At 48.9% G+C, this 13,452-nt stretch overlaps 1 protein-coding gene across 1 annotated transcript in view; it reads left to right on the top strand.

The window, feature by feature from the left end:
* The window catches only part of PSD2 (pleckstrin and Sec7 domain containing 2), a gene marked incomplete at its 3' end in the record, with an annotated part of 30,759 nt that extends 20,310 nt beyond the window's left edge, over window positions 1-10,449 (top strand). Inside the window, exons 8-15 of the mRNA XM_079770213.1 lie at window positions 1,098-1,187; window positions 2,226-2,269; window positions 3,299-3,489; window positions 3,660-3,730; window positions 4,170-4,327; window positions 5,196-5,340; window positions 6,795-6,938; window positions 10,240-10,449. Coding sequence (XP_079626339.1) covers window positions 1,098-1,187; window positions 2,226-2,269; window positions 3,299-3,489; window positions 3,660-3,730; window positions 4,170-4,327; window positions 5,196-5,340; window positions 6,795-6,938; window positions 10,240-10,449 — 1,053 coding nt within the window. The remainder of the gene's footprint in view (window positions 1-1,097; window positions 1,188-2,225; window positions 2,270-3,298; window positions 3,490-3,659; window positions 3,731-4,169; window positions 4,328-5,195; window positions 5,341-6,794; window positions 6,939-10,239) is intronic.
* Window positions 10,450-13,452: the final 3,003 nt, after the last annotated feature.

The raw sequence follows: 13,452 nt of genomic DNA on the forward strand, positions 1-13,452 counted from the left end.
TGTCCATGGAATCATTACCTTGGAGACATTCAACACATTTAAGCATGTTAAAGACTCTGAAACATGTAAATAAACTTATTTGATTATGAAATCCCTTTTGGGGGAATACCTATTCCATTGGTAGGTAATCTTGGGAGACTTTGCCTATAGCAAAGCTAAATCCACAAAATCCTATACCAATAAGTATCTGGTGTTCAAGGGTCTTCGTGTTCGCAAAGATGAAGTGTTATCCAGTGTTTCCTCAAATGTAGATATTGCAAGGAGAGTCTGAAAGTATCAGGTGTTGGGTTTGGAGTGCTGGAGCCCTTTTGCTACTTAGTTGGTAAAAAAAATGAAGACATAACTTTGGGGTATGCTTATTCCCAGCTTTTTGTCTGTTTGTACCTTCTGGAGTAAAACCATCTGCTTGGGTTCCCTTGGTCCCAGCCAAGCTCAGCACGGGGTACCCATATGTGTTGGTTGGGATTGATTTTTGATTCTCATAAGACCAAACTCTCCCTCACTTCACCTACCTCTTAGAGGTCTTGCCGCCCCTCTGTACAGGTGAGAGGGTGAGACAGTTGTGACGGAATACACAGAGCTTCTGCTCAGGAGCCAAGAGGCCTGGGTTCAAGACCTTGGGAGAGTTAACCATGGAGTAGCGGGTGAGAGCATGGGCTTTGGTGTCAGACACACTCAGCCTTTCCACTTCCTTGCTGTGTGATCATGGGCATATCACCTTCCTGCACTTCAGTTTCCTTACCTTCAAATGGGGATAATGATAACAACCACTATTCCTTCTCCTTGTGAAAAGGAAACAATATAATGCATGTCAACTTCAATACCTAGAACATAGTAGGCACCTGGCAAATGTCAACTATTACAATACTGCATTCAGTCTGACTCCTTCAACTGGGTTTGAGGAGAACCCCAACCTCTCATGATGCTTGAGGACCAAATAGATCTTGAATGTAAAAAAAAGAGTTTTGTAAACTCTTGGAGACAGAGGGAAGCCCTGACCTTGATGCTGCCTCATCCCTTCTGGTTGGGCAGGGCAGGTGTGGGGATGGCACCAGCCTCTGCCCCTACTCTCAGGCAGAACTGTTTCTCCATTACAGAACATTGGCAAGAAGATGTCCTGCCAGCAATTCATTGCCAACTTGGACCACCTGAATGATGGCCAAGACTTTGCCAAAGACCTGCTGAAGGTATAACCTGCTAAGGGCTCCCCTTCCCCGAGCTGTACCAGGGTGGGTGGAGAGAAGAGAGGCCTCTGCCCCACTAAAATGATATTCTGGATTCTCAATGCCGAGGTCAGGGCCACCATGACTTTGGGACAGAGTTAGAAATCATTCAGCTCAACATTTGACTGTTATGTGTCTTGAGTTAGGCAGAGGTGTCATGGTAATCATCAACACTGCCACCAGTTGTCACAGCTCTCATGGCCATCACCACCACCTTTACCACCACCACTGCCATCAATTTCACCATAGAGAAAAGCCCACTCATTCCTTCAACATCACCAGGAATTAAGGGAATTTAGTTTTCTCTTGAGGCTGAACCCCAGGGTAGAGCTCTGGTCAGTTCTTGACCTTAGAGGATGAAAAACAGGTGTTTGGTTTTTTTTTGAGGTAGAAAATGAGTTCAGTTTTAGATAGTGGGTTTGAAGGACCTGGTGATGCCAGAGGGACAGTTGGATAGTGAGTTTGGAGGTTAACAAAATAGAAGATTGTCTCCACCACTCTCTTATCATAGTTACTTTCTTCACCATCAAGAAGCACTTGTTATTTGTGAGATCAAATAATCTCAATCTCACCACCCACCTATATACTTCTCATCTACTCATTCACCCACAAATTCACCTCCCATGCATCCATCCTTCCATCCACTCACCCATCAACTCAATCATTCACCCATCACCCACACAGACATCCCCTATACCTCTAAACATTCCCCCCACACACTCCACATCCAGTCATCCACTCACTATCCACCCATTTCCTCACCCATTCACCTACCTACCAACCCATCTACCTACCCTCTCATACTCAAATCTGTCCACCCAGTCATATACCAATCATCCACCTCATCCACTCACCCATCCAAAAAACAAGTATGAATCAAACACCCACTTTGCCCCACTGGCTTAAAAGTGCTCCCTCACTGCGTCCACATTTTTAGAGGTAGATAGAGATTTCTTTGATTTTTCATTAGAGCTCATCTCTTTCTCTCTACTCCTCTCCCAGGCCCTTTACAACTCCATCAAGAATGAAAAGCTGGAATGGGCCATGTGAGTAGTGTCCATGGGCACAGGTATGGGGACACGGAATCACTGGGAGGGCGAACGGGAGTGGCTGGGGGAGGTGGGGTGTAGGGATGTCACTCCTGCCACTCTCCATGGTGCTGATTTTTTCACCCCAGGGCCTGTTGACCCCTGTCCAGCTGGCCAAACCTGATGTTGAGTTCCCCTTTGGGTTTGTTTTCTGTCTTGATAAAAAGCGTGCAGTGTTTACGCTGCTATGGAACAGATTGAACGGTGACTTAAGTTGCACACTGGCTTTCTGTATTGGAGATACTGTCACTATTCCCAAATAATAACTCTTTCCCCTTTGGGAGGTAGGTAGGCAGGCAGGAGGCATGGGGCCCCCAATCATCCCAAGAATATGACCATGTTTAGGTGGCAGCTGTTCTTGGCAGTGGGGATGGGTGACTGCCTCCTAACTTGCCCTGTGAAGGCAGTGAGTCCCGAAGGTGAGCCATTTGGAAAGAGGTGTGGTGACCTTGCTAGTTGGGGAGACTGAGTAGCTCTGCCCTGCTGTGTTCCCCAGGGCAGTCCGAGTCTTTGGATCTGTGTGGAGGTCCCAGGCAGGGATTGTTAGGGATTTCAACCCCACGGGGAAGAGCTGGCATTCTTCCACCAAGGCTCAATGGGAATCCTCATCTACTGGCTGCCCTTCCCAGCATATCTGTGGGGCCTGGGCAGCAGCTTCAGTCTGGCCACGAGTTACTGCTCCCTGGAGCTGGGCTTTCAGGGTTGGAGAGAAGACGAAGACCAGGAAGGAGATCAGGAGATAATAAGGTCTCCAACTTGGCGATCAAGGGTGGATTGGAAATTGGAGGTTAAAAAAAAATCAAAGAGCAGAGGTCAGGGGTCAGAATTGAAGACTTGAAGGGAGGAGTCAAAGCTCTAGAATTGGAACCTTTGCTTTTCTGCTCTTCACCTGACTGGCTCTCAGAGGAGTGGTTGGTGGGTAGAGGGCATGCTGAGGTGGGGCTGAGGCCTCCCTGGAGGTGGTGCTCAGGCCTAGCACTTTCCCAGTGACGAGGATGAGCTGAGGAAATCACTGTCTGAGCTGGTGGATGACAAGTTTGGGACCGGCACAAAGAAGGTGACACGGATCCTGGATGGTGGCAACCCCTTCCTGGATGTCCCACAGGCTCTCAGCGCTACCACCTACAAGCATGGTGTGCTGACCCGGAAGACCCACGCTGACATGGATGGCAAGAGGAGTGGGTGTCAGGCGGGGGAAGGGGCATGGGGAGGGATGCTAGTCGAGATGGGATCCACCCCCTTTGCCAGTCTTCCGGGGATGCACATGCAGGTAGATGTGCTGGGGAGGCAGAGGAGGAAGCTATTGGGGTGGATGGTTGCAGCCACACTACCTGTGCCCTGTCTCCAGCGCCCCGTGGGAGGCGTGGCTGGAAGAAATTCTATGCGGTGCTCAAAGGGACCATCCTGTACCTGCAGAAGGTGAGAGACTGCCTCCGTGTCCTTACCCAATTAGGGTCAGCTCATTCCCCCGACCAGCCCCTTCTTGTGGTGCCCAGAGTGTGCTGGGAAGGACCTGGGGCTTAGGCAGGTAGATGCTGGGTCCTTCTTGAGAAGGGGCCCGACTCGGCCTCACCCAGAGCTTTGGTGAGTTCAGGGAGAGTGTTTTTAAGTGCCCAGGGGCTCAGAGGGTAGCAGTGTGAGGCCTGTGCAGGCCTCGGGGATAAACTGAGGAGTGCCTGTAGTGATTCTTGTTGGGGTTGGCATGTATCACAGCAGCAGGAGTTGAATATGAAGAGAGATATATCAACAGAGGGAGGAAGAACAAAAGGGAGGGCAGGCGAGGGTGGAGGAAATGTGGGTCAGTAAGCCTGAGCCTGGCCATGACAGAGGCTTGCCCGCCTCTACCCCATCTGTCCAGGATGAGTACAGGCCTGACAAAGCTCTGTCTGAGGGTGACTTGAAGAACGCCATTCGCGTGCACCATGCTCTGGCCACCCGGGCCTCTGACTACAGCAAGAAGTCCAACGTGCTCAAGCTGAAGACAGCTGACTGGAGGGTCTTCCTGTTCCAGGCACCGTGAGTAGGAGTGGGAGCCCCTTGCTCCCTCTGGACTCAGAGCCTGCAGCATGGAGCCTGCACCGCACCCCTCTCCTCATCTGCTTTAGGGGAGGTGCCCTCAGCTCCCCCTGCATGTGTGCATCCGCTCAGCACAAACCAACAGCGGGGTCCCCTGCAGCCGTGGCTCTCCAAGTATGGTCTCCTCAGCGTCTCCTGGAAACTTGTTAGAAATGCAGCTTCTCCGGCCCCACCTTAGACCTGCTGACTCAGAACCTCTGGGGCTGGGCCGGCAATTGGGTTTAAACAAGCCCTCCAGGTGGTTCTGATGCATGCCGACTCCCTACACACGGGGTAGATGGTCTATGAACCATCCTTCGCTTTAAGTCGGGGTGGGGGGAAGGGTGGGAAAGACGCCCTACAGTTTCTCTGTAAGGCCTTCCGTCCATTCCCCTGCACACCATCCTTCTGTGACTTCCGATTGGGGTTTCATGTTTCATATGAGAGAGGCTAGTAGGCGAGCTCTCAGGATGAGTGTCTGTGCCCGGGATGGAAGTGGGGATGACCTGCTGCCTCTAATGATCCTGGGGCCAGCTGGCCCCAGGACCCAGTAGCTCCATGGCCATTAGCTCTGGACCTGGCAGCTTTATTTTCACATGAAAATCCAGGTCTTGCCTCAGATCTGGGACAGAAGGGAGCTCCCTATCCAGATGTGACCAGGCCCACCCAGCCCCCAGCCCACCCTCCTCCCTCACTCCTTTGCCCACCTGCACGGAGGTATTTGTGCTCTCTCTCTGCCAGGCTAGTGCTGGGTATGGGGTGCTGGGTAGGGAAGAGGGAGTCCTATTGTGAGAAACGGGCGCCCTTTCCCCTCCCATTCTGTCCCCAGGAGCAAAGAGGAAATGCTGTCCTGGATCCTTAGGATCAACCTGGTGGCCGCCATCTTCTCAGCCCCGGCCTTCCCAGCTGCTGTCAGCTCCATGAAGAAGTTCTGTCGGCCCCTGCTGCCCTCCTGCACCACTCGCCTCTGCCAGGTACAAGCTCCTAGGGTCATAACACCGCCTCCCCAGGCTGCCTCCCCCATGCCAGGCCCCCTCATTTAATAGCCCTCACCTCAGCTCCTACACAGTGTCCTGGGCTCAGAGACAAGGCGAAGGGGCAGATATTCTCCCCCCTTACTCCCGTTTACAGAAGGGAAGACTGAGACCACACACAACACTGGCCTGGTTATGCTGTGGTGAGTGATTCGGGTGTGCTTCTATGCCAATGGCAGTGTATCCTGTGGATGTGATTGTGGGTCTGTGGGCATCAATTGTGTTTGGCATGAATGTGAGAAAATGTGTGTGTCATAGGGAGCTAGGGATAGAAAGACTTGACTGACCCTTTATTTAGTCATCTACCCTTAAATGTTTTATTTGTAATGCCAGAAAACTCCAATCCATTCAAACTCCAGTTTTTCCGTTATTTTGTGTTTTTATTTATTTATTTAATATATTTCTTTATTGATTTCAGAGAGGAAGGGAGAAGGAGAGAGAGATAGAAACATCAATGATGAGAGAGAATCATTGATCGGCTGCCTCCTGCACACCTCCTACTGGGGATCGAGCCCGCAACCCAGGCATGTGCCCTTGGCCAGAATCGAATCCGGGACCCTTCAGTCCGCAGGCTGACGCTCTATTCACTGAGCCAAGCCGGCTAGGGCTTGTGTTTTTATTTTTATTTTTTGAGAGGAAAGGCTAAATGGAAGACCACAACTTGAGAGGGAGAGGGCAGGGGAAGCTTCTTACTTCCTGTCTTTGCCAGCTGCTGGCCCTTTTCCTACAGGGCCCTTCTCCTGGGTCTCTCCACTGAGCTCCTGGGGCTGCTGCTTATGCCCAGAGCCTCTATTCATGCTTACTCAATGCACTGTACATGCATTCACACACGTGCACACACATGCCTGCAGCCCATTGCTCACATAGCACAAAGCAATGTGACTATACTGTGGTAGGATGTGTGCATGCTCTTGTCTGTGTGGCAGTGTCTCTGTCATTCAGTGTGATCCTGGGTCTGTGACCATTCTGTGTCTGGCATGAGTGTAGGAGAATGTGTGAATTGTATGGAGCCAGGGGTAATAAGGCCAGGCTGCCCTTGGTCCAGTGTGTTTGTGTGTGAGAGTCCACATGAGCCAGGGGATGTCTCTGGGTGATTGTGTGTCTGTCAGGGAGTGTGTATGTGCACATACAAGCTTAGGGTCTCTATTCTCCCAAGTTTGCTGGTGGGGGGAGGGGTGGTAGCTAGGAGAGCTGATGCCAACGAGAGCAGGGAGGAAGGAAGAAGGTGGAGGAGCATGCCCTCAAGTCCAGAGCCTGCCTCTACCCCACGAATCGATGACCCTGGCCAGGCCTCCGTTTCCCTGTGGTGAAGCAGGTCCTGGCAGGACAGGATTAGATGCACCCCTATGACATCCCGAGAGCAGGATCTCACCGCGCAGGACTTGTCTTTGCAGGAGGAGCAGCTGCGTTCTCATGAGAATAAGTTGAGGCAGGTGACTGCGGAGCTGGCTGAGCACAGGTGTCACCCAGTGGAGAGGGGCCACAAATCCAAGGAGGCGGAGGAGAGCCGGCTGAAGGAGCACTATCTCACATTCGAGGTGGGCGCTCTGTGGGAAGGATGGTGAAGGACAGGGCTGGGGCCCAAGGAGGCCAGCTCCACCTACCATCTGCCACTTCTCACCACCAACATCATTCCATAGCCAGGGGGTTTCCTAGTTTGGGGGTCCCCCACTTTGGGGGCTCCCCTGAGGCAATCATGAGCCATGCATGGCCTCCTATGGGCCGGTCTGCACAGTCCAGCTGTCAGTGATGTCTCTCAAAGGGCACCAGCCGGGCTCTACCAGACCTTCCTCCCCTCCCAACCACTCCTCTCACTCCTCTCCAAGCCGCTCGCTCGTCGCCTCCACTTCCCCACAGGCCCAGCTTCTCAGGAAGCTACCGAATCGCAAGCCCTATCCATGTGACTTTACCCTCTTTGTCTCATTTTCCTCTTTCACATGTTTCTTGAGCAGAGCAACTTAATCTCTCCTCCTAAGCTCTCCCTTCTTTCCATCTCATCTCTCTGCCCACTACCCTGATTCTGCCCCACGATGCTTCCCAAATGGGGCTGACTGAGTATCACCTTCATTGGTTGAGGGGTGGGAGTTGGCTGAGGGAGGAAGGCAGGGACCATTTTGGACTGGCCTTGGGACTGCCCTGCACCTGGGAGTGGACAGCCAGCCAGATAGGCTGGGACTGAGCTAGGACGCCCCCAGAGCAGGAAGGGCAAGCAGTTACCAATCTCAGTCTCTAAACTCCTGCACTGATTTTCTACTGAGGTGTGGGGAAGAGAGGAGAGCTCCCAGGATAGACCCTGCCATTTGGACACACGTAAAGCTTTGTAGCGTATAGAAATCTCCTCAGATCCACACTCTCTGCAAGGTAAAAATGGTGACGGCAAAAGCTACAGGGGACTGATCACTTATGAATTTCCAGGTGTGATTCTCGTCACTTACCTTCTATGGATTGATTTAATCCTCATATTAACTCCGTGAAGTGGGTTCTGTTATTATCCCCATTTTACAGACAGGAAATTGAGGCTTGGAGAGGTCAGATTGCTTGCCTGAGGTGACACAGTTAAAAAGAAGTGCAGGAGCCAGGCTCCTAAACCAGGGGATAGATTATGGTTCCAGTGCCCTGGTCTTTCTCACTCCCACCTGGTTTAATTGGGGAGGGGGGATGTGAAGCCTAGCAATGAAGGGGTTTCTGTTCATATGTCTGAGCTGGGCAGGAATAGAGTCTTCTGACCCTTACTCCCTGCTTTTTCCAGGACCCTAGCCTCCCTTGACTGTGATGAGGGCCTAAGCTCAGTGTCAAGGCCCTCAGACACTGTCAAATCGATTACCCTCCTAAATGTTTATCAACTTACAACTCGTTTAATAGTTTGTGAATTCACTTTTCTCTCCATGCCCTCATCAACACTGGACATTATTGAATGTTTTAATCTTCACCAATATGATAGGCTTAACAAGTGGCATCTTATTGCTATTTTAATTTGGATTAAAAATTTTAAATTGTGCCCGGCCAGCGTGGCTCAGTGGTTGAGCATTGACCTATGAACCAGGAGCTCATGCTTCAATTTCCAGTAAGGGCACATGCCCGGGTTGAGGGCTGAGGGCTCGATCCCTAGTAGGGGGCGTGCAGGAGTCAGCCGATCAATGATTCTCTCTCATCAATATTTCTATTTCTCCCTCTTCCTTCCTCTCTGAAATCAATAAAAAAAATTTAAAAAAATTTTAAATTGTGATAAAATACACATAGCATAAAATTTACCATCTTAACAATTTTAAAGAGTGTAGTTCAGTAATGTTAAGTCTAGTATTCCCACTGTTTGTGCAACAAATCTCCAGAACGTTTTCATCTTCCCAAACTGAAACTATACCTATTAAACAACTCCTCAACCTGCCCCCACTACCTCCCCCCCACCCCCCCCGCCTCCCCGCTCCTGGAAACCACAATTCTACTGTTTATCTCTATGAATTTGAGGACTCTAGTATCTTCACATAAGTGGAATCATATAGAACTTGAGTTTTTGTGACTGACTTACATCGCTTAGCATAATGTCCTTAAGGTTTATCTGTGTTGTAGCAAATGTGAGAATTTCCTTCCTTTCTAAGGCTGAATAATGTTCCATTGTATGTATATACCACATTGTGTTTATCTCTTCATCTGCTGACGGACATTTGGGTTGCTATCACCTTTCGGCTATTGAATAATGCTGCTATGAACATGGGTGTGGAAATATTTCTTCAAAACTGTTTTCAGTTCTTTTGGATATATACCCAGAGTGGTATTGTGGGATCATATGGTAATGTTATTTTCTGTTTTGTTTTTGTTTTTGTTTTTGTCTTTGAGGAATAGCCATACTGTTGTCCACAGCGGCTATACATTTTACATTTCCATCAGCAGCCCATGAGGGCTCCGATTTCTCCACATGCTCACCAACACTTGGCATTTTCTGGTGTGTTTTTCCTCTTATATAGCCGTACTAATGGATGTGTAGTGGTATCTCATTGTGGTTTTGATCTGCATTTCTTCAGATTAGTGATTAAAACTTTCATGTGCTTATTGAACATTTGTACATTTTCTTTGGGAAATGTCTATTCAAGCCCCTTGTCCATTTGTTGATTGGGTTCTTTGTAGAAAGTTTTTTTTAAAAAAATACATTCTGGATACTAGACCTTTAGCAGGCATATGATTTATAAATCTTTCCTCCTATTCTTTGGAGATAGAAACATCAATGATGAGAAAGAATCATAGATTGGCTGCCCTCCTGCATGCCCCTCACTGGGAATAGAGCCCACAACTCAGAATCGAACCCAGGACCCTTCAGTCCACAGGCCGATGCTCAATCCACTGAGCCAAACTGGCTAGGGCTCTTCTATTCTTTAGATTGCCTTTTTACTCTATTGTTTGGATCCTTAGATACACAGAAGTTTAACATTTTGATGTAATCCTGCCCTGGCCAGTATGGCTCAATTGGTTGAGTATTGTCCTGTGTACCAAAAGGTTGCTGGTTCGATGCCCAGTCAGGGCACATGCCCAGGTTTCGGGCTTAATCCCCGATAGGTATTTCTTTCTGTCTCTCCTCCTTCCTCCTCTCTCTTTAAAAATCAATAAAAACATATTAAAAAAGACTTCCTCTTTAAAAATATTTTTTAATGTAATCCCATTTGCTTGTTTTTACTTTTGTTGCCGGTGCTTTCCTATTATTTTTATTGGATTATCTCCTTTTTATTGACTTATGAGAGTTTTCTGAATATTACAGAAATTAGTCGTTTGTCATCTAAGATACAAATAGTTTTCCACATTTTGTTGTCTTTTGACTTAGTTTTTTACCTTTCTCTGCTCTCTCCCTAGAAAAGCCGTTATGAGACCTATATCCACCTCCTGGCCGTGAAAATCAAAGTGGGCTCGGATGACCTGGAGCGGATTGAGTCCCGGCTGGCCACCCTGGAAGGGGAGGACCCTTCCCTCCGCAAGACACACTCAAGCCCTGCCCTCAGCCAGGGCCATGGAACTGTGACTGGCAGCAAAGCCACGAAGGACACCACTGGACCTGAAACTTAGCTGGCGTGGATGAGCAGGCCCCAGAGGCAGGCAAATGCCCCCAGAGGGGTCAGAGAGCACCGTTCCAGCCACAGGCCAATTGGGCCAGCTCCAGGCAGTTGACGGGCAGCCATAGGGGTGTGGAGAGCCCCATGAGCCAAGGAGATGGAGATGCTATTCATGGCATTGATTTTGTATTCTAGGGCTTTTCTGGGCCTCAGACCCTCTCCTCAGCCCTTGCATCCCTGTCCACCACGGAGCCTCATTTTGTAGGCCTGTTGTGTGCATGCTCTACATACCATCTCACTGGTGAAGCGGGAAGGGCAGTGGACTTCCCAGGCCTTCGTCTTCTCACAAGTCCTTCCCTCATCTCCCTTGTTTCGGAGGGCAGGCCTGGACTCCAGGTCTCAGCTTGGACCCCTACCCTTTTCCTCCTCCCGCCTCTGAGTTGAGCAGCAGCAGGTCTGCGGACCACCAGCACTATCCTCCCTCCCTCTACACAGCAGCCTCTGGAATCGCCCCCCGTTCTCGCTCTCACATTGCAATAATCCAGGACCCGGGCCTGCTCCTCCGTGCCGAGCTGTCTCCACTCATGTGTGCATCCACCTCTCCTTCCATCCATTGAGGCCACTGCTGCTTTCTTTTATACGGACACAAGTGTATAGATATAGGAATTATATATCTATATAAAACCCCCTTTAAGGATGGTTTTGGAACTGATATCAATTAGAGGATAAAATAAGATGAAGGAAAAGCCTATTTCAGGGCTGCTGTCTGGCCCCATGGTGGCCCTGACACTCTGGGAGGAAAGGTGGAAATAGTGTTGACCTCCTCTCACTCCATTCCCCCCTTCCGGCTGACCTGTGACTTACATAGCTCTTACAGTTGATGTTTTGGAATAAATAGGCAGTGTGTGTGTGTGCCACCCTACCTGTCCCACGGGCATCATGGTGTGTGAGTGGGATGGGACTGTGGCTCTGTTTATTTTTTGGTCTTTATGTTGGTGCTGCCAGGTCTCTGAGCTCCAGAGATGGCCTCTTGTTCAGACCCACTGTTACAGGAATAAAAGACAATCTGCCTTGCAAATAGCCACTTGTCAACAAGCTGGAAGAGATTTGATGGGGGAAAGGTTGTAGAAACCATTCATCCTTGGTCTTGGGAAAAGGTGGAATGACAAGTTACTGATTGTTTTTATAAGTTGATATTTCTTTCACCATTTCAGAAATGCTAGCTAGCTAAGGACATTTTTGGGAAGAAAGAGAAATTTGCCACGTGATGATCACAGACTAGCATCCTTTAAACCCTGAGTTCCTCAGACTGACAAGTGGTGGGGTGATGACACCCTCAGTGGAGCTATGATGAGTAAATCCTTTCTATTTTTAAAATAGATTACTGTAGTTTGGCCAGCAGTTTGATCTCAGTGGTAACATATTTAGTTAATAAGTCAACCTTGCAACTAAGCACCCAACATGTACAAGTCCACTCATGTTTGATGCAAGGGATATGTGAATCTGTGGAGAGATGTAGGGATTTAAATCCAGATTATTTCACTTGGATTGTGTGAAAAATGGTGGCGGAGTAGGTGGAAGCGACAATGACACTCTCCCAGGACCAAGCTGGAAATACAACTAAAATACAGAAGAACCACCCTGAAAAGTCAGAGGACTAGCTGGAGAGAACCCTGATAACCAAGGACGGAAAGCAGATTACTTAATTGGGATCAGCTGAAGTGTATTTATAATCAAACCATCTGGCCCCCTCCTTTTGCTGAGGATACTTAAATGCTCATTTACGTGAAAGTGAAAGAGCAGCGTGGCAACATAAAGAGCTCTCTGTACTTTCTCCATGCTGTCTCAAAGGTCTTTTGATTTTGGGGGTTAGCTTCCCATTATCCACCTTCTGAGGGCAGGTGAGTGAAAACAGAGGAGCAAGCCCTGTCCGTTGCAGACAGATGTACTTCCCTGAGCACTTGTTGTGCCTCCGATCAGTAAAAAACATTTTTTAGCTCACTTTCTTAATTGTATAATTATTTATTGTAAATTATATACATGTTCTACTGTACTAAAATATTATGTACATTATAAAACATACACAAAAATAGAAATTTAAAAAAGATGAGATGAAAATAAATCTAAATCAAAGTTCTAATTTTTTTTTTCCTGCATTCTAGTGGACCATTATGTTCACCCCACAAAATAATGCCCATTTTCCAGGACTGTCCAAATCCAGGGGCTGGAGGACGCAGGTGAGATGCTGCAAGTGGTTGCGCCACCTACTGGTCCTGGGAAGTGGCTGCAGCTCAGCGACTCCTGGGGGCTGCCTCCTGAAGACAGTGTCTCTTGAGCATTCATCCTCTCACTCAATGAAGGTCAACAGTACTGCACATTGTGCTGGTTGCTGGGATACTGCGGGGAGAAAAGGATTGACCAGCTACCTGTCCACGTGGGGCTCACAGTCTAGAGGGGAGGGGGACAGACAGTCACCATCACCATTTGGGACTCTGGGAGGGGTGGGGAGACAAGCCAAGACAAGGCAGAGAGAAGAAAGAATTGGAGGAGTGAGGAAAAAGACTGATTCAGGAAGCTGCCCAAATGTCCTAAGTGCTCCTGGAGACAGGGTGGTAGTAGGGAAGTCACTTAACTGGACTGGACCTCTTCCTGACAGGCCAACTGAAAATGCCCCAAGGCAGAAATTTGAGAGGCAGAGTGGAGAAAGGGCCTGCTCCCAGGATCCTTTCACACCTGTGAAATGAATGAGTAGCCGCAACGATGAGAAAAGAATCAAGGACTACATTAGGTTCCAGCCTTAGACTCTCAGCAGGTATCTTAGAATCCAGAGCAGATAATGAAGGCACTGAATGGGGTCATGTGAAGGCCCGTAAGTTTATCAGGCGGTTATTCAGAATCGCTTGGGGTCACACAGAGGTTGGTGGGTTCATCGCAGTCATGGAGGTTGTTTCTGATAAAAGTTTAGAAGGTAACAGCAACTTGACCCTTCGAAGGGTCAAATGAGGACACTAAGTTG

This window comes from Cnephaeus nilssonii, assembly GCF_951640355.1.
Source record: "Cnephaeus nilssonii genome assembly, chromosome: 5".
NCBI lineage: Eukaryota > Metazoa > Chordata > Mammalia > Chiroptera > Vespertilionidae > Cnephaeus > Cnephaeus nilssonii.